The sequence below is a fragment of the Oncorhynchus masou genome, chromosome 9, assembly GCF_036934945.1.
Source record: "Oncorhynchus masou masou isolate Uvic2021 chromosome 9, UVic_Omas_1.1, whole genome shotgun sequence".
Lineage (NCBI taxonomy): Eukaryota > Metazoa > Chordata > Actinopteri > Salmoniformes > Salmonidae > Oncorhynchus > Oncorhynchus masou.
The window spans coordinates 27,290,499-27,309,513 of NC_088220.1; the positions used below are offsets into that span (position 1 = coordinate 27,290,499).

Here is a 19,015-nt window from a genome sequence, read left to right on the forward strand (position 1 = left end):
CTGTGGATATAGATACTTTTGTACCTGTTTCCTCCAGCATTTTCACAAGGTCCTGTGCTGTTGTTCTGGGATTGATTTGCACTTTTCACACCAAAGTACGTTAATCTCTAGGAGACAGGAGGCATCTCCTTCCTGAGAGGTATGACGGCTGTGTGGTCCCAAGGTGTTTATACTTGCGTACTATTGTTTGTACAGATGAACGTGGTAACTTCAGGCGCTTGGAAATTGCTCCGAAGGATGTTCCAGACTTGTGGAGGTCTACATTTTTTCTGAGGTCTTGGCTGATTTCTTTGAAATTTCCCATGATGTCAAGCAAAGAGGCACTGAGTTTGAAGGTAGGCCTTGAAATACAACCACAGGTACAACTCCAATTGACTCAAATGATGTCAATTAGCCTATCAGAAGCTTCTAAAGCCATGACATCATTTTCTGGAATTTTCCAAGCTGCTTAAAGGCACAGTCAACTTAGTGTATGTAAACTTCTGACCAACTGGAGTTGTGATACATTGAATTACTGTCACGTTCAGACCAGCGTGGTATGTTTCCATCCTTTATTTTGGAAATTAAAACTTCAAAGAACAAAACGAACAAACGATACGTGAAGCTAATAATAATGCTCACTAGCAACTATATCTAGACAAGATCCCACAAAGCACAATGGGAAAATGGCGACCTAAATATGATCCCCAATCGAGGACAACGATAAACAGCTGCCTCTGATTGGGAACCATATCAGGCCACCATAGAAATACAATTCTCCTAGATAACCCACCCTAAATCACACCCGACCCAACCAACATAGAGAATAAACAGCTCTCTATGGTCAGGGCATGACAGTACCCCCACCCCCAAAGGTACGGACTCCGACCGCAAAACCTGACTCAATAGGGGAGGGTCCGGGTGGAATCTACCATCGGGCGCGGCTCTGGTTCGGGCGCGTCGCCTGATGCTCCGGACCATGGATCATCGCCGGAGGAACCGGACCATGGCTTGTCGCTGGAGGAACCGGACCATGGCTTGTCGCTGGAGGAACCGGACCATGGCTTGTCGCTGGAGGAACCGGACCATGGCTTGTCGCTGGAGGAACCGGACCATGGATCATCGCCGGAGGAACCGGACCATGGATCATCGCCGGAGGAACCGGACCATGGTTTGTCGCCGGAGGAACCGGACCGTCGATCGTCGCTGGATGAACCGGACCGTAGGTCGTCGCCGGAGACTCCGGTTCGTGGTTCATCGCCGGGGACACCAGACTGGGAACCCTCGCAGTAGGCTCTGGACTGAGAATCCTCCGCTGGAGGCTCTGGATCTCAGACAGTCGCTGGAGGCTCTGGACCGTGGACCGTCTCAGGACGTTCCGAACATGTAGAAAAAGGAATCCGAAACTCTACCGCTAACCTTTGTTTCAACAAGTAAAAATACATTTCTATTTACTTCTCAGATACCCTAAAATGTAATCAAACTATAATATTTCTTGCGGAAAGAAGTATATTCAATAGGAAATGGATTTTAGCAGGTGCGTCTTGTCTTCATCGCGCCCAAACACAAATTTCCAAGACTGTGGCCCTGTACTAAAACTGAAGTTTCAAGCCTGAAACCTTGAACATAGAGTGCTGACACCGAGTGGAAGCCACAGGAATTGCATGTTGGGAGCTAGAATTCATTTTGCCCCTATACTTACCATTGTAAGAGCATGGTCTCTCTCTCAAGAAAATTATGGTTGGTTTTTCTTTGGATTTTCTCCTATCATATCTATTGTGTTATAGTCTCCTACATTATTTTAACATTTCTACAAACTTCAAAGTGTTTATTTCCAATGGTACCAATTATATGCATATCCTGGCTTCAGGGCATGAGCAACAGACAGTTTACTTTGGGCACGTCAGTCAGGCGGAATTCGAGAAAAAAGGGGCCTAGCCCTAAGATTAACATGTGTAAATATTTGTATGAACATAACAAGATTCAACAACTGAGATATAAACTGAACAAGTTCCACAGACATGTGACTAACAGAAATTGAATAATCTGTCCCTGAACAAAGGGGGGGGGGGGGGGTCGAATCAAAAGTAACTGTCAGTATCCGGTGTGGCTACCAGCTGCATTGAGTACTGCAGTGCATCTCCTCCTCATGGACTGCACCAGATTTGCCAGTTCTTGCTGTGAGATGTTACCCCACTCTTCCACCAAGGCACCTGCAAGTTCCCGGACATTTCTGCAGGGAATGTCCCTATCCCCCACCCTCCGATCCAACAGGTCCCAGACGTGCTCAATGGGATTGAGATCCGGGCTCTTCGTTGGCCATGGCAGAACACTGACATTCCTGTCTTGCTGGAAATCACGCACAGAACGAGCAGTATGGCTGGTGGCATTGTAATGCTGGAGGGTCATGTCAGGATGAGCTTGCAGGAAGGGTATCACATGAGGTAGGAGGATGTCTTCCCTGTAATGCACAGTGCTGAGATTGCCTGCAATGACAACAAGCTCAGTCCAATGATGATGTGACACACCGCCCCAGACCATGATGGACCCTCCACCTCCAAATCGTTCCCGCTCCAGAGTACATCCAGAGTACAGGCCTCGGTGTAATGCTTATTCCTTCAATGATAAACGCGAATCCGACCACACCCCTGGTGAGAGAAAACCGTGACTCGTCAGTGAAGAGCACTTTTTGCCAGTCCTGTCTGCCTTACAACAGGCCTACAAGCCATCAGTCCAGCCTCTCTCAGCCTATTGCGGACAGTCTGAGCACTGATGGAGGGATTGTACGTTCCTGGTGTAACTCGGGCAGTTGTTGTTGCCATCCTGTACCTGTCCCACAGGTGTGATGTTCGGATGGACCGATCCTGTGCAGGTGTTGTTACACGTGGTCTGCCACTACGAGGACAACCAACTGTCTATCCTGTCTCCCTGTAGGGCTGTCTTAGGCGTCTCACAGTACAGACATTGCAATTTATTGACTTGGCCACATCTGCAGTCCTCATGCCTCCTTGCAGCATGCCTAAGGCACGTTCACACAGATGAGCAGGGACCCTGGGCATCTTTATTTTGATGTTTTTCAGAGTCAGTAGAAAGGCCTCTTTAGTGTCCTAAGTTTTCATAACTGTGACCTTAATTGCCTACCGTCTGTAAGCTGTTAGTGTCTTAACGACCGTTCCACAGGTGCATGTCCATTATTTCTTTATGGCTCATTGAACAAGCATGGGAAACAGTTTTTAAACCCTTTACAATAAAGATATGTGAAGTTGTTTGGATTTTTATGAATTATCTTTGAAAGACAGGGTCCTGAAAAAGGGACATTTCTTTTTTTGCTGAGTTTATGTGTGAATGTATTTTGCAGCGCTCGTGCATGTGACCCGAGTGGTATGGTCAGTATATAATGCATGAATCAGCCACCAGGTGCCAGTGTGAATACTGTGTGCCTGAGGGCTGCAGTAGAAGTCTATGGGCTGAGAAACCAGCATAAGGTGGATTACTTGACCTTCGCACTTTACTGAAGGCTGGCCAGAATAATCAAACTAGGCTCACTGAGTCTTAGCTCTAAAATACCCAATGCTACTCTCTAGTCTCTCTCTCTTTCTCACTTTATCCATCACTCTCCTCTCTCTGCCCCCTCCCCTCCAATCTGTGTTAAAATGGAGGATCCTCCTATGTGTCAATTCACCGACTTTCCCAGTTCTAGCCGTGTCGTTATAGATTTTTCCTGATGTTACATTTAACGTTTAGGACTCAGACAGCTTCTAAACAGCATCCTCAGATTGTGTTGCACTTTAGTAATAGTCTTATCCTCTGTAATAACTGTTATTGTTTAAGAGGATTGGATTGTTTTAATCCAGTTAGCCAGCAAGCCCAAGGCCATTCCTGGGAACAGTGTGGTATATAAGCATAGTCCTAGTGTGCTGTGGTGTGGTGTGTGTGTTTGAAAAATGTAATTAGCAGTTCTGAAATGAAGATTTCCCCACCCCCCCTCTCCCATCTCCCTCTCCTCCCCAGGAAGTTGATGTCTGTGTTGAAGAGGTATCTGGATGTGTCCAGTCGAGGGGAGCAGTGTGAGAACTACCTACGCACCCTCAAAGCCCTGGAGTACATCTTCAAGTTCATTGTCCGCTCACGCATGCTTTACTCTCAGTAAGTGTGTGTGTGTGTATGCCTCCTTCTCCCCATCTAACACTTACAAGCATATACAGATGTATGCGTGCACACACACACTCACGCATGTACACACTCATTTACGGTCTTGTACACACCCCTCCCACCACCCCTCCCACACACGCAGGGATCGTGTCATTGTATTACCGAGCTAATTCCCAGAGACAGCTTGCTCTGAAAGACGCTGATTGCAGCACTAATGCTGCTAATAAGCATTGATGATGAAGTGGCGTTTTTAATGAACACTGATGATGAAGTAGACCCAGTGCTGAATGAACAGCCGTGTAAGAGGAGACACTGCTATACGTCAACTCTGCTGAAGGCAGCTCCATATGTTAATCATAAACAACATTTATAATAACAGCGTCACATAATTTGATTCTGACAGATTATTAGCAGAACTCAAACAACGCTGTAAGTGCTTCTACAGTGTTTGTCTTGTGTGGTCTGTTGGTCTGTCAGTTCGTTTTTAGAGACAATGTGCAGTGTGTGTGTGTGTGTGTGTGTGTGTGTGTGTGTGTGTGTGTGTGTGTGTGTGTGTGTGTGTGTGTGCGTGCGTGCGAGTGAGTGAGTGAGTGCTCGTGCATGCATGCACGTACTTGCATGTATGTGTGACCACATTATGGGTTCAGTAACCCCAGAGTGATAGTGTACTTGTCATTGCTCTCCCTGGTGTGATGCTAGAATCATGGATTTTTCCAGCCCTCTTCTCAGGTCTACCTAACTACTGCACAGAACGTTTAAACTCTCTGAACTGCAAGTCTACAGCACCCTCCCACTCGCTAGAGAATCAGTATTCAAGAGGAGAGCATACTGTACTGTAGGTGAATCTGTAGTATCATTCATGTCCTAAACTCATCAATGATTTAGTGTGCAACATGTAAAATTTATCAGTTTGAATCAGAAGTTTCTCAAGTTCTATAAGAGAACTCTGATTTATATAAGAAGAAAATATATTATCTCTCTCCTATAACCTCTTTCTTTAACCTGCTTTCACGGTTCTGTTTCACTTACTTTCTCTTCCATAACTTTCTGCTTTATTTATCCCTCTGTTTTCTGCTTCAGTCATGAGTCTTTATTTATCCCTCTGTTTTCTGCTTCAGTCATGAGTCTTTATTTATCCCTCTGTTTCCCTCTCACTCATCTTTATTTTATCCTACCATTCAATCAGTCCCTCCCTCCCTCCCTCCCTCCCTCCATGGTTAGAGCAGAGTTAGTGTTGTTGTCCCATGGTGGTGAATGGACCATGGTTAGGGCAGAGTTAGTGTTGTTGTCCCATGGTGGTGAATGGACCATGGTTAGGGCAGAGTTAGTGTTGTTGTCCCATGGTGATGAATGGACCATGGTTAGAGCAGAGTTAGTGTTGTTGTCCCACTGTGGGGAATGGACCATGATTAGGGCAGAGTTAGTGTTGTTGTCCCATGGTGGTGAATGGACCATGGTTAGAGCAGAGTTAGTGTTGTTGTCCCATGGTGGTGAATGGAGCATGGTTAGGGCAGAGTTAGTGTTGTTGTCCCATGGTGGTGAATGGACCATGGTTAGGGCAGAGTTAGTGTTGTTGTCCCATGGTGGTGAATGGACCATGGTTAGAGCAGAGTTAGTGTTGTTGTCCCATGGTGGTGAATGGAGCATGGTTAGGGCAGAGTTAGTGTTGTTGTCCCATGGTGGTGAATGGACCATGGTTAGAGCAGAGTTAGTGTTGTTGTCCCATGGTGGTGAATGGACCATGGTTAGAGCAGAGTTAGTGTTGTTGTCCCATGGTGGTGAATGGACCATGGTTAGGGCAGAGTTAGTGTTGTTGTCCCATGGTGATGAATTGAGCATGGTTTGGGCAGAGTTAGTGTTGTTGTCCCACTGTGGTGAATGGACCATGGTTAGTGCAGAGTTAGTGTTGTTGTCCCATGGTGATGAATGGACCATGGTTAGGGCAGAGTTAGTGTTGTTGTCCCATGGTGGTGAATGGAGCATGGTTAGGGCAGAGTTAGTGTTGTTGTCCCACTGTGGTGAATGGACCATGGTTAGGGCAGAGTTAGTGTTGTTGTCCCACTGTGGGGAATGGACCATGGTTAGAGCAGAGTTAGTGTTGCTGTCCCATGGTGGTGAATGGAGCTTGGTTAGAGCAGAGTTAGTGTTGTTGTCCCATGGTGGTGAATGGAGCATGGTTAGGGCAGAGTTAGTGTTGTTGTCCCACTGTGGGGAATGGAGCATGATTAGGGCAGAGTTAGTGTTGTTGTCCCACTGTGGGGAATGGAGCTAAACCACTTATCTACACTCTTAGAATAAAGTGTTCCAAAGGGGTTCTTTAGCTGTCCCCATGGGATAAACCTTTTTGGTTCCAGGTAAAAACCCTTTTATGTTTCCAGGTAGAGTCATTTTGGGTTCCATGAAGAACCCTCTGTGGAAAGGGTTCTACATGAAATCCAAAAAGGGTTCTTCAATGGGTTCTCCTGTTTAGGTCCCATACTGAAAAAATATATAAACGCAACATGTAAAGTGTTGGTCCAATGTGTCATGAGCTAAAAAAGAAATCCCAGAAATGTTCCATACGCACAAAAAGCTTATTTCTCTCAAATGTTGTGTACAGATTGTTTTACATCCCTGTTTGTGAGCATTTCTCCTTTGCCAAGATAATCCATCCACCTGACAGCTGTGGCATATTGAGGTGCTGAGGAGTATTTATGTCTGTAATAAAGCCCTTTTGTGGGGAAAAACTCATTCTGATTGGCTGGGCCTGGCTTCCCAGTGGGTGGGCCTATGCCCTGCCAGGCCCACCCAAGGCTGCACCCATTTCCCAGTCATGTGAAATCCATGGATTAACCTCATTTATTTATTTCAATTGACTGATTTTAATATAGGAACTGCAACTCTGTAAAATCTTTGAAATTGTTGCCTTTGTGTTTTTTTTTGTTCAGTATAGATAACACTCGAGTCTGCAAGGATAGAAGGGTACGGAGATCCAGACAGGGACAGGCCACAGTGGTCAGAAATAGCTTGTTTATCAGTCTGCATTCTGTTTCGTATAATATACATACATATAATATTATGTATGTAATGTCCGTGGGAAAGGGTTAGGACAAGATTGTGTTGCTTTTTTCGTGCTTTTGTGTACATACAGTTGAAGACGGAAGTTTACATACACTTAGGTTGGAGTCATTAAAATTCATTTTTCAACCACTCCACCAATTTCTTGTTAACAAACTATAGTTTTGGTAAGTCGGTTAGGACATCTACTCTGTACAGGACACAAGTCATTTTTCCAACAACTGTTTACAGACACAGTGCATTTTCAGTGAAAATCACAATTCCAGTGGATCAGAAGTTTACATACACTAAGTTGACTGTGCCTTTAAACAGCTTAGAAAATTCCAGTAAATGACATCATGGCTTTAGAAGCTTCTGATAGGTTAATTGACATCATTTGAGTCATATGGAGGTGCACCTGTGGATGTATTTCAAGGCCTACCTTCAAACTCAGTGCCTCTTTGCTTGACATCATGGGGAAATCCAAAGAAATGCCAAGACCAGAAAACAATGTAGACTTCACACAAGTCTGGTCCTCCCCACCCCAACACCCACAACTTCTACTCTAACATCTACCACAGAGTTAAACACCACGTGACACAGGAAGAGAAGGAGATAAGGAATGAACATACTTTGGGAAAAGGAAATCAATCCCAGAACAACAGCAAATGACCCTGTGAAGATGGAGTTAACAGATGAAAGCATCTGTATCCACAGTAAAATTAGTTCTAAATTGACATAACCTGAAAGGCCGGGGAAGAAGGATCATAAAAAAGCCAGACTAAGGTTTGGAACTGCACATGGGGACAAAGATCGATGGAAAATATAGTGATGAAACAAAAATATAACTGTTTGGCCAAAATGATCATTGTTATGTTTAGAGGATGGGGGATGGAGAATCCCAACCGGAAGATGGGGGTGAGCATCATGTTGTGGGGGTGCTTTGCTGCAGAGTGATGGGAATACATGATGGCACCATGGGAAAAGAAAATTACGTGGATATATTGAAGGGACATCAGTCAGGAAGTTAAAGGGTTGCAAATGGGTCTTCCAAATGGAGAATGACCCCAAGCATACTTCCAAAGTTGTGGTAAAATGGCTGAATGACAGCAAAGTCAAGGCATTGGAGTGGTCATCACAAAACCCTGACCTCAATCCAATAGAAAATGTGTGGGCAGAACTGAAAAAGGGTGTGCGAGCAAGGACGCCTACAAACCTGACTCAGTTACACCAGCTCTGTCAGGAAGAATGGGCCAAGATTCACCCAGATTAAACAATTTAGTGATGAGATTACATGAGTTACCAGGGTAGGGATGGAGGGATGGAGAATAGGGGAGGAGGAGTGAGATGAAAGGAGAGTGATGGGAATACATGATTTACCAGGGAAGGGATGTAGGGATGATCATTCTCTCTACTGACATTTCACATTCTTAAAATAAAGTGCTGATCCTAACTGACTGGGAATTTTTACAAGGATTAAATGTCAGGAATTGTGAAAAACTGAGTTTAAATGTGGAATAGATCAATAAATAACTGAAAGTGTTTGTGTGTTTTGCATGCGTCAATGGAGCAAGTACATTGTGATTGTGATGTGTGTTGGGGATAACAAGGATTTTATTTATTTAACCAGGATGAAAACAAATGGCCTAGGAACAGTTGTGTTCAGAGAACAACAGATTTGTACAGTTTGAACAACAGTAATAACCACTGGTACCCTGAGGATGTATGTCCAGAGACAGACAACATTAATAACTGTTTCAGTAATGACAATGCTGCCCGATGTATTCAGAGCAGTCAATGCCCCTGTGTGTCATAACTGGCCAAATGAGGATGTATTCCCCAGAACACCCACAACTATTAACATAACAGAGTTACAGTGAGAGGATGTGGATTGGAGAACAGGGGAGGACAGTTAGATGAAAGGATTAATAAATACTGGTAGGGAAGGGATGGATTCAGAAGACAGACAAAGGATGATAATAACTGGTTACCAGGGTAGGGATGTATTGAGATGAGAGACAGGGAATACATGATGTACCAGTGTAGGGATGGAGGGATGGAGAATAGGGGAGGAGGATTGAGATGAAAGGAGAGTGATGAGATTACATGAGTTAATGGGGATAACTGGATGAAAGGAGAGTGAGGATCAATGTGGAGAATTCAGATGAAAGGAGAGTGATGGGAATACATGATTTACCAGGGAAGGGATGTAGGGATGGACAACAGGGGAGGAGGAGTGAGATGTGGAATAGATCAATAAATAATAGAAAGGGAGGTCAAGACAAGTACAAGGATTGTGATGTGTGGTTGGGGATACAAGGATATAGGATGAAACAAGTGGCCTAACGTTGTGTTCAGAGACAGTCAACAGTAATAACTGGTAGAGGATGTATTCAGAGACAGACAACATTAATAACTGGTAGAGGATGTATTCAGAGGCAGTCAACAGTAATAACTGGTAGAGGATGTATTCAGATACAGACAACATTAATAACTGGTAGAGGATGTATTCAGAGACAGACAACATTAATAACTGGTAGAGGATGTATTCAGAGACAGACAACATTAATAACTGGTAGAGGATGTATTTAGAGACAGACAACATTAATAACTGGTAGAGGATGTATTCAGAGACAGACAACAGTAATAATGTGGAGACTGTATACAGGGGGTACCGGTATAGAGTCAATGTGGAGGCTGTATAGAGGGGGTACCAGTTCAGAGTCAATGTGGAAGCTGTATACAGGGGGTACCGGTATAGAGTCAATGTGGAGACTGTATTCAGGGGGTACCGGTATAGAGTCAATGTGGAGACTGTATTCAGGGGGTACCGGTATAGAGTCAATGTGGAGACTGTATTCAGGGGGTACCGGTATAGAGTCAATGTGGAGACTGTATTCAGGGGGTACCGGTATAGAGTCAATGTGGAGACTGTATTCAGGGGGTACCGGTATAGAGTCAATGTGGAGACTGTATACAGGGGGTACCGGTATAGAGTCAATGGGGCAATGGAAATTGTCCGGGTAGGCATTTGATTAGCTGTTCAGGAGTCTTATGGCTTGGGGGTAGAAGCTGTTATGGAGCCTTTTGGACCTAGACTTGGCGCTCCGGTATCACTTGCCGTGCAGAGAGAACAGTCTATAACTATGGTGGCTGGAGTCTTGGTCAATTGTTAGGGCCTTCCTCTGACACCGCCTGGTATAGAGGTCCTGCATGGCAGGAAGCTTGGCCCCAGTGATGTACTGGGCTGTACACACTACCCTCTGTAGTGCCTTGCGGTTGGAGGCCAAGCAGTTGCCATACCAGGTGGTGATGCAACCATTCAGGATGCTCTCTTATGGTGCAGCTGTATAACTTTTAGAGGTTTTAAGGACCTATACCAAATCTTTTCAGTCTCCTGAGGGGGAATAGAAGTTGTCGTGCCCTCTTCACGACTGTTTTGGTATGTTCGGACCATGAAAATTGGTTGGTGATGTGGACACCAATGAACTTGAAGCTCTCAACCTGCTCCACTACAGCCCCATCAATGAGAATGGGGGCATACCCGATCCTCCTTTTCCTGTAGTCTACGATCATCTCCTTTGTCTTAATCACGGTGAGGGAGCGATTGTTGTCCTGTCACCACACTGCCAGGTCTCTGACCTCCTCCCTATAGGCTGTCTCATCGTTGTCGGTGATCAGGCCTACCACTGTTGTGTCGTCAGCAAACTTAATGATGGTGTTGGAGTTTGGTACACTTTCACTCTTTAATTTCATTCACTCTTTAATTTCATTAATTCTTTAATTCCTGTTTTAGATATTAACCATGCCCCCCTCTCTCTCTCTCTCTCTCTCTCTCTCTCTCTCTCTCTCCAGGTTGTATGAAGGAAAAGAACAGGAAGAGTTTGAGGAGTCTCTTCGGAGACTCTTTGAGTCCATCAACAACCTGATGACGAGTGACCAAAACACTACCGTCTTACTGCAGGTTAACACTCTCACTTCTCTGTCTCTCTCCTCCTCTCTCCTGTTATCCCATGTCTGCTTCTCTCCTCCTCTCCTCTCTTCTCCACTCCTCTCTCTCTTCCCTTAACTCTCTATATCTCACTCTCTATCCATCTTCTCTTCTCTTGCTCAGTTATTGATGTCTTCATTTGTCCTGATTTCAGGTTTTATGATTCTTTCCCCATCCATGTGTCTCTCTCTCGCTTTCTCTCTCTCTCTTTCTCTCTCTCTCTGTCTCTGCCTCTCTTTCTCTCTCTCTCTTTCTCTGCCTCTCTTTCTCTCTCTCTCTGTCTCTGCCTCTCTCTCTCTCTCTGTCTCTGCCTCTCTCTCTCTGTCTGCCTCTCTCTCTATCTCTGTCTCTGTCTCTCTCTCTGTCTCTGCCTCTGCCTCTCTCTCTCACTTTCTCTGCCTCTCTCTTTCTCTGTCTCTCTCTCGCTTTCTCTCTCTCACTTTCTCTCTCTCTCTTTCTCTGCCTCTCTCTCTCTTTTCTCTGCCTTTCTCTCTCTCTGTCTCTGCCTCTCTCTCTCTGTCTCTGCCTCTCTCTCGTTCTCCCTCTCTCTCTCCAGGTGGCTGCTCTGAAGTACCTACCAACAGTCTTGCAGGATGTCGAGACAGTGTTTGATGCCAAACTCCTGAGGTGAGTGCTATCCTCCACTGCCTCCACCACCCCATGGCGACCCCTTTCACAGATCTCACAGGAACAGGAAATAGAACCACTGTCAACATCACTCAGACCCTTCTCAGGATGCCATATGAAGCAACATGTCTCTCACTTCATTCCTCACCTCAGTCACCTGTACCCAACGTCCCCCAACTCTGACCCTCTGACTGTCTCATCACATTGTCTCCACATAAACACAAAAAAACAACGCAGTCTTAAACACTATCTCTGCCCCCCTGCCCTCTACCAAGGTCACTACCTTATTCCCCAGTCCTCTTTAACTCACAGGGACTCACCACCTCCTCCATTAACCTTTCATTAACCCCTAAAAGACAGACAGCCTTGCCTTTACAGTACCCATAATGAATATAGATATGGCTATCTGCGACACGCTTTTAGAATTATAGCATTTAACATGAACCATTTACATGAATTTAGCAGTATGATTTAATGGTTCTAGTTTCTGTATGACCAACAGTGATTTGGTTCCAGACAACGTCTTTATTTTGGCCTGACCTTCCTGTGACCTGTGTCTGAGACTTGTCTCTCTGGGGTGTGTGTGTGACTCTGAGATGTGTGTTCAGACAGTCTACATCTGTCTGGCCTGTTGTCTCTGGAGTGGCTGAGTGACAACACAATGTTATGGAGGTGTTACCTGGACCAGACTGATAGTGTCTCTCTCTCTCTCTCTCTCTCTCAAAGATGGTTAAGATAAACAAAATAGATCCCAATACACAAAACATATACCAATACACACATCAACATATCCCAAAACACACAACTGATCCCAATATACAAAACAGTATACAAAACAGATCCCAACACACACAACAACAGATCCCAATACACACAACAGATCCCAATACACACACCAGATCCCAACAGACACAACAACATCCTCATCTTGATGTGTTCAATCGTGGTTGATATGTAGTCTACTGGTGCAGATTCAGTGGCTGAATGAGTGAGGATATGGAGGAGATGACAAGATGCCCTGAAGATAGTTGACTGGACCAACAATAATCATAAAATGTCTGTTATGAGGGCGCCCATGTTGATATGTCAACCCTTTGTTGCAGTACGCTGGGCCATTATGGGAGCGCCAATTAACACAAACAACCAGCAGGCCTGCTCCAAGTCGGGAGCAGGCCTGCTGTAAGACAGACCGACAGCTGTATATAATACAATAACATGACCTTTCAGTTTTGAATTACTCTCAGATAATTACAGAGCCTGATTAGCATGCGCGGCACCACGGAAATGTTATTTCTACTGTCCAGAAAACTGAAATAAAAGCAGTTGGCTTTATTATTCCATTTGTGTTGTTCGTCTGGCTAATGGAGGTGCTGTAATGGGTAGTGTGGAATGGCAGCCCCCATGCTCAATCTCCCTACGAAGCGGCCAAGCCTTTGTGACCGGCTCGTTGAATCATTATTTGATTGGATTACGGGCGATTAGGGTGACACCAACTGGTGTCTTCATTAGTGTCCGTCGTCAGTTTGGCTCGTCTGTTTTCATGAGGCCCAGCTAGGCGGTGTCCCTAATGGCACCCTGTATGCCCCTGGTCAAAAGTAGTGCACTATATAGGGGACATGGTGCTGTTGGGGAAGCAACTCCAGTCTCTGTGCTGTCTAGCTGTATCTGTGTCTCTTTCCTCCTGAGTCTGCTCAGGTCAGGCAGAATGGCATTTAGTGTTTCGTTTTGAATAACCCATGTAATTTCATCTGTTGTGGTAATGGTGTAATGCTATTCATATATGCTGCGGTAGAGTTCGCCTCGCACCTGAGCTTAGAAGACTTCCTGATTGAATAAAAGCGCATAGAAAACCACTCTACATGAAATGAACCATGTGCTGTTTACAACTGAAATGAACGTATTTTATTAACACTGTAGCTCCCCTGTCCATTTCCTTGCATCTCTTTCCGTCCGTCTCTCTCCGTACCCTATCAGACTCTCCATTAACAGGGCTTTACTGGTATGGGAAACACATGTTTATATGGTTATATACCCTGTCTTTACACCCCTACCTCTTCATCCCTCTCTCCCTCTTTCCGTCTCTCCAGTCGGTTGCTGTATGACTTCTACACCTGTATCCCTCCTGACAAGCTGCAGAAACACAAGGTGGCCTCCATGACAGAGATTGTCAGCAGCAAACTCTTCCAGAAGCAGGGTAAGACAGACTGACCAATCAGGTCCCTCCATGCTAGGCAACTGAGCAATGACTGACCTCCATGTTGAGCAGCCAACCAATCACATGCCTTATCTAGTAAGATATTTCAATATTAGGCCTGTTTGGTGAGATCAAGGCCTGCCCACTATCAGATCATACTTCTTAAAAACCTATTTGGGATAGGGGGCAGCATTTTCACGTTCGGATGAAAAGGCACTGTATATGCATACTAGTAGTAGATTTGGATAGAAAACACTCTGAAGTTTCTAAAACTGTTTGGATTATGTCAGTGACTATAACAGAACTCATATGGCAGGTGAATACCTGAGAAAAATCTAACCAGGAAGTGGGAAATCTGAGGTTTGTAGTTTTCAACTCATTGCCTTTCCAAGTTACAGTGACATGGGGTCATATTGCACTTCCTAAGAGAGAGAGAGAGAGACAGAGACAGAGACAGAGACAGAGACAGAGAGAGAGAGAGCCCAGTAGCAGAAGAGGCTCATTGGTAGTTAGACAGACAGCTACCCCGCTCCCCTTCGTCCCTTATCACCCCCTTCCTCTCTCCTCCCTGTTCCCTGCTCCCTGGCCCGTCTTTGTCTCCGGGTGACAGATGTTGTTGTGTCTGGGATGTGTGTGTGTGTGTGTGTGTTATTTAGCTGGTTTGCGGTCAGTGACTATAACAGAACTCATATGGCAGGTGAAAACCTGAGAAAAATCTAACCAGGATGTGGGAAATCTGAGGTTTGTAGTTTTCAACTCATTGCCTTTCCAAGATACAGTGACATGGGGTCATATTGCACTTCCTAAGGCCACTAGATGTCAACAGTCTTTAGAACCTTGTTTCAGGCTTCTACTGTGAAGGGGGAGCGAATAAGAGCTGTTTGACTAAGGGGCTTGGCAGAAGGCCATGAGCTAAATCATGCGCACGGCCGTGAGAGCGAGCAGCGTTCCTTTTCATTTCTAAAGACAAAGGAATTTTCCGGTTGGAACATTATTGAAGATTTATGATAAAAACATCCTAAAGATTGATTCTATACATCGTTGACATGTTTCTATGAACTGTAATAGAACTTTTTGACTTTGTCTGGACTAAGTGCCTGCGCCTCGTGAATTTCGATTGGTGAACGAAACGCGCCAACAAAAAGGAGGTATTTGGACATAAATGATGGACTTTATCGAACAAAACAAACATTTATTGTGGAACTGGGATTCCTGGGAGTGCATTCTGATGAAGATCTTCAAAGGTAAGTGAATATTTATAAAGCTATTTCTGACTTTTACTGACTCCACAACATGGTGGGTATCTGTATGGCTTGTTTTTGTGTCTGAGCGCTGTACTCAGATTATTGCATGGTGTGCTTTTTCCGTAAAGCTTTTTTAAAATCTGACACAGCGGTTGCATTAAGGAGAAGTATATCTTTAATTCTGTGCATAACACTTGTATATTTTATCAAAGTGTATTATGAGTATTTCTGTAAATTGATGTGGTTCTCTGCAAATTCACCAGATGTTTTCGAGGTGCAACATTATTGAACATAATACGCAGACAGGTAGAGATTTTTGGATATAAATATGAACTTTATCGAACAAAACATACATGTATTGTGTAACATGAAGTCCTATGAATGCCATCTGATGAAGATCATCAAAGGTTAGTGATTCATTTGATCTCTATTTCTGCTTTTTTGTGACTTCTCTTTGGCTAAAAAATGGCTGTATGTTTTTTTGTGACTAGGCTCTGACCTAACATAATCATATGGAGTGCTTTCGCTGTAAAGCCTTTTTGAAATCGGACATGATGGGTATATTAATAAGAAGTTAAGCTCTAATTTGGTGTATTGCACTTGTGAGCGTATGAAAGTTAAATACTTCTAAAAAATGTTTTTTGTTATTTCTAGCCTTAATTAAGTACCTTACATCACGATTCAAACACAATACGGCCCACTACACTCCCTCTCCTTCCCTCCACTCAGAGCCTATTACGAAGGCCTAATTGGCCAGTAGTGATGTGATAAGTGGCCAATCCTTAGTAGCCCCCCCCCTCCCCAGTCTGATTGATGGAGACCTCTGGTGCTACTGTTCTCTAATTGGCTCCTGATAAGTGGTCCGTTACCGAACCATCTCCACGGAGACAGACACGTCTGACATTTTGGCATCATTGTCACAGCGCCCCCCTCCACTGTTTGTTTTTTTTTAACTGATATCGGAATGAATATGTTAAAGAGAGAGCGAGAGAGAGAGAGAGAGAGACAGAGACAGAGACAGAGACAGAGACAGAGAGAGAGAGAGCCCAGTAGCAGAAGAGGCTCATTGGTAGTTAGACAGACAGCTACCCCGCTCCCCTTCGTCCCTTATCACCCCCTTCCTCTCTCCTCCCTGTTCCCCGCTCCCTGGCCCGTCTTTGTCTCCGGGTGACAGATGTTGTTGTGTCTGGGATGTGTGTGTGTGTGTTATTTAGCTGGTTTGCGGTTGATGATTATCGATGTTGTTTTTGGACGACGTTGCCATGGGTGAGTCATCAGTCAGCCATGCCCGGTAGCTGCCTGGTATAGTTGGGGACGGGGACAGTGGGGGTAGAGTTGTGGGGAGCTCAACATCGCGGAGTGGCATGGCCTGGACGCTTCTCCCATATTGATCGCGTTGGCGGTGATTGATTCCCCCAGGGGCTCCGAGCGCACCTCGGCGGATGGCCAACTGTCACTGTGCCCAGAGTCACTCTGCATTAACAGAGAGGGGAGAGGGAGGGGAGAGAGAGGGGGGACAGAGGGAGTGAGGAAAGAGTAATGTCATGGGAGAGATGGGAGGAAATTGTTGATGGAGAGAGGGAGAGAGAGAGAGAGAGAGAGAGAGAGAGAGAGAGATTGACCTCTGCGTTTGTTAGCAGGATGGACACACACAAAGTTCATGTAGCTCATCAGCGTGCCTCTGTCTCCCTCCGAGCCTGTCACTGGTCAGTTGTGACATTAATGAATCACCCTGTGACGATTCCTAACCCAATTCAAATGTTCCCTGTTCATCTGCAGTTCTTATCCATTTATTTAGTCTTTCATACCGTCTCAACCCTGAGCCGCTAAATAAGGGGTGACTCATTGTAATTGAGATGCATTTGGTCTTGGGTTGTAGATGTGAGCCAGTTTGTGGGAGAGCGTTTAGGCCAGTCAAATATGCAGGAGGGGAGTACATTTTATACCAGCTAAAGGGTTCTGGTCTGACATCACTCCCTCCCAATACGTAGTGAATCTACCTGTCTGCCTCCAAATACATAGTGAATCTACCTGTCTGCCTCCCAATACGTAGTGAATCTACCTGTCTGCCTCCCAATACGTAGTGAATCTACCTGTCTGCCTCCCAATACATAGTGAATCTACCTGTCTGACTCCCAATACACAGTGAATCTACCTGTCTGCCTCCCAATACGTAGTGAATCTACCTGTCTGCCTCCCAATACGTAGTGAATCTACCTGTCTGCCTCCCAATACGTAGTGAATCTACCTGTCTGCCTCCCAATACACAGTGAATCTACCTGTCTACCTCCCAATACGTAGTGAATCTACCTGTCTGCCTCCCAATACGCAGTGAATCTACCTGTCTACCTCCCAATACGAAGTGAATCTACCTGTCTGCCTCCCAATACATAGTGAATCTACCTGTCTGCCTCCCAATACATAGTGAATCTAGTTGTCTGAGTCCCAATACACAGTGAATCTACCTGTCTGCCTCCCAATACATAGTGAATCTACCTGTCTGCCTCCCAATACGAAGTGAATCTACCTGTCTGCCTCCCAATACATAGTGAATCTACCTGTCTGACTCCCAATACACAGTGAATCTACCTGTCTGCCTCCCAATACGTAGTGAATCTACCTGTCTGCCTCCCAATACGTAGTGAATCTACCTGTCTACCTCCCAATACGTAGTGAATCTACCTGTCTGCCTCCCAATACACAGTGAATCTACCTGTCTACCTCCCAATACGTAGTGAATCTACCTGTCTGCCTCCCAATACACAGTGAATCTACCTGTCTGCCTCCCAATACATAGTGAATCTACCTGTCTGCCTCCCAATACGTAGTGAATCTACCTGTCTACCTCCCAATACACAGTGAATCTACCTGTCTGCCTCCCAATACATAGTGAATCTACCTGTCTACCTCCCAATACGTAGTGAATCTACCTGTCTGCCTCCCAATACATAGTGAATCTACCTGTCTACCTCCCAATACATAGTGAATCTACCTGTCTGCCTCCCAATACGTAGTGAATCTACCTGTCTACCTCCCAATACATAGTGAATCTACCTGTCTACCTCCCAATACGTAGTGAATCTACCTGTCTGCCTCCCAATACATAGTGAATCTACCTGTCTACCTCCCAATACGTAGTGAATCTACCTGTCTGCCTTCCAATACGTAGTGAATCTACCTGTCTACCTCCCAATACATAGTGAATCTACCTGTCTGCCTCCCAATACGTAGTGAATCTACCTGTCTACCTCCCAATACATAGTGAATCTACCTGTCATCCTCCCAATACATAGTGAATCTACCTGTCTGCCTCCCAATACATAGTGAATCTACCTGTCTGCCTCCCAATACATAGTGAATCTACCTGTCTACCTCCCAATACATAGTGAATCTACCTGTGATCCTCCCAATACATAGTGAATCTACCTGTCTACCTCCCAATACGTAGTGAATCTACCTGTCTGCCTCCCAATACACAGTGAATCTACCTGTCTGCCTCCCAATACATAGTGAATCTACCTGTCTGCCTCCCAATACATAGTGAATCTACCTGTCTGCCTCCCAATACATAGTGAATCTACCTGTCTGCCTCCCAATACGTAGTGAATCTACCTGTCTGCCTCCCAATACATAGTGAATCTACCTGTCTACCTCCCAATACGTAGTGAATCTACCTGTGATCCTCCCAATACATAGTGAATCTACATGTCTGCCTCCCAATACATAGTGAATCTACCTGTCTACCTCCCAATACATAGTGAATCTACCTGTCTACCTCCCAATACGTAGTGA

General features: G+C 45.0%; 1 protein-coding gene across 1 annotated transcript in view; it reads left to right on the top strand.

Moving 5' to 3' along the window:
• The window catches only part of LOC135545768 (dedicator of cytokinesis protein 2-like), a 135,243-nt gene that overhangs the window by 18,491 nt on the left and 97,737 nt on the right, over window positions 1-19,015 (top strand). Inside the window, 4 exon segments of the mRNA XM_064973616.1 lie at window positions 3,991-4,125; window positions 11,023-11,131; window positions 11,715-11,785; window positions 13,873-13,979. Of these exon segments, the coding sequence (XP_064829688.1) occupies window positions 3,991-4,125; window positions 11,023-11,131; window positions 11,715-11,785; window positions 13,873-13,979 (422 nt within the window).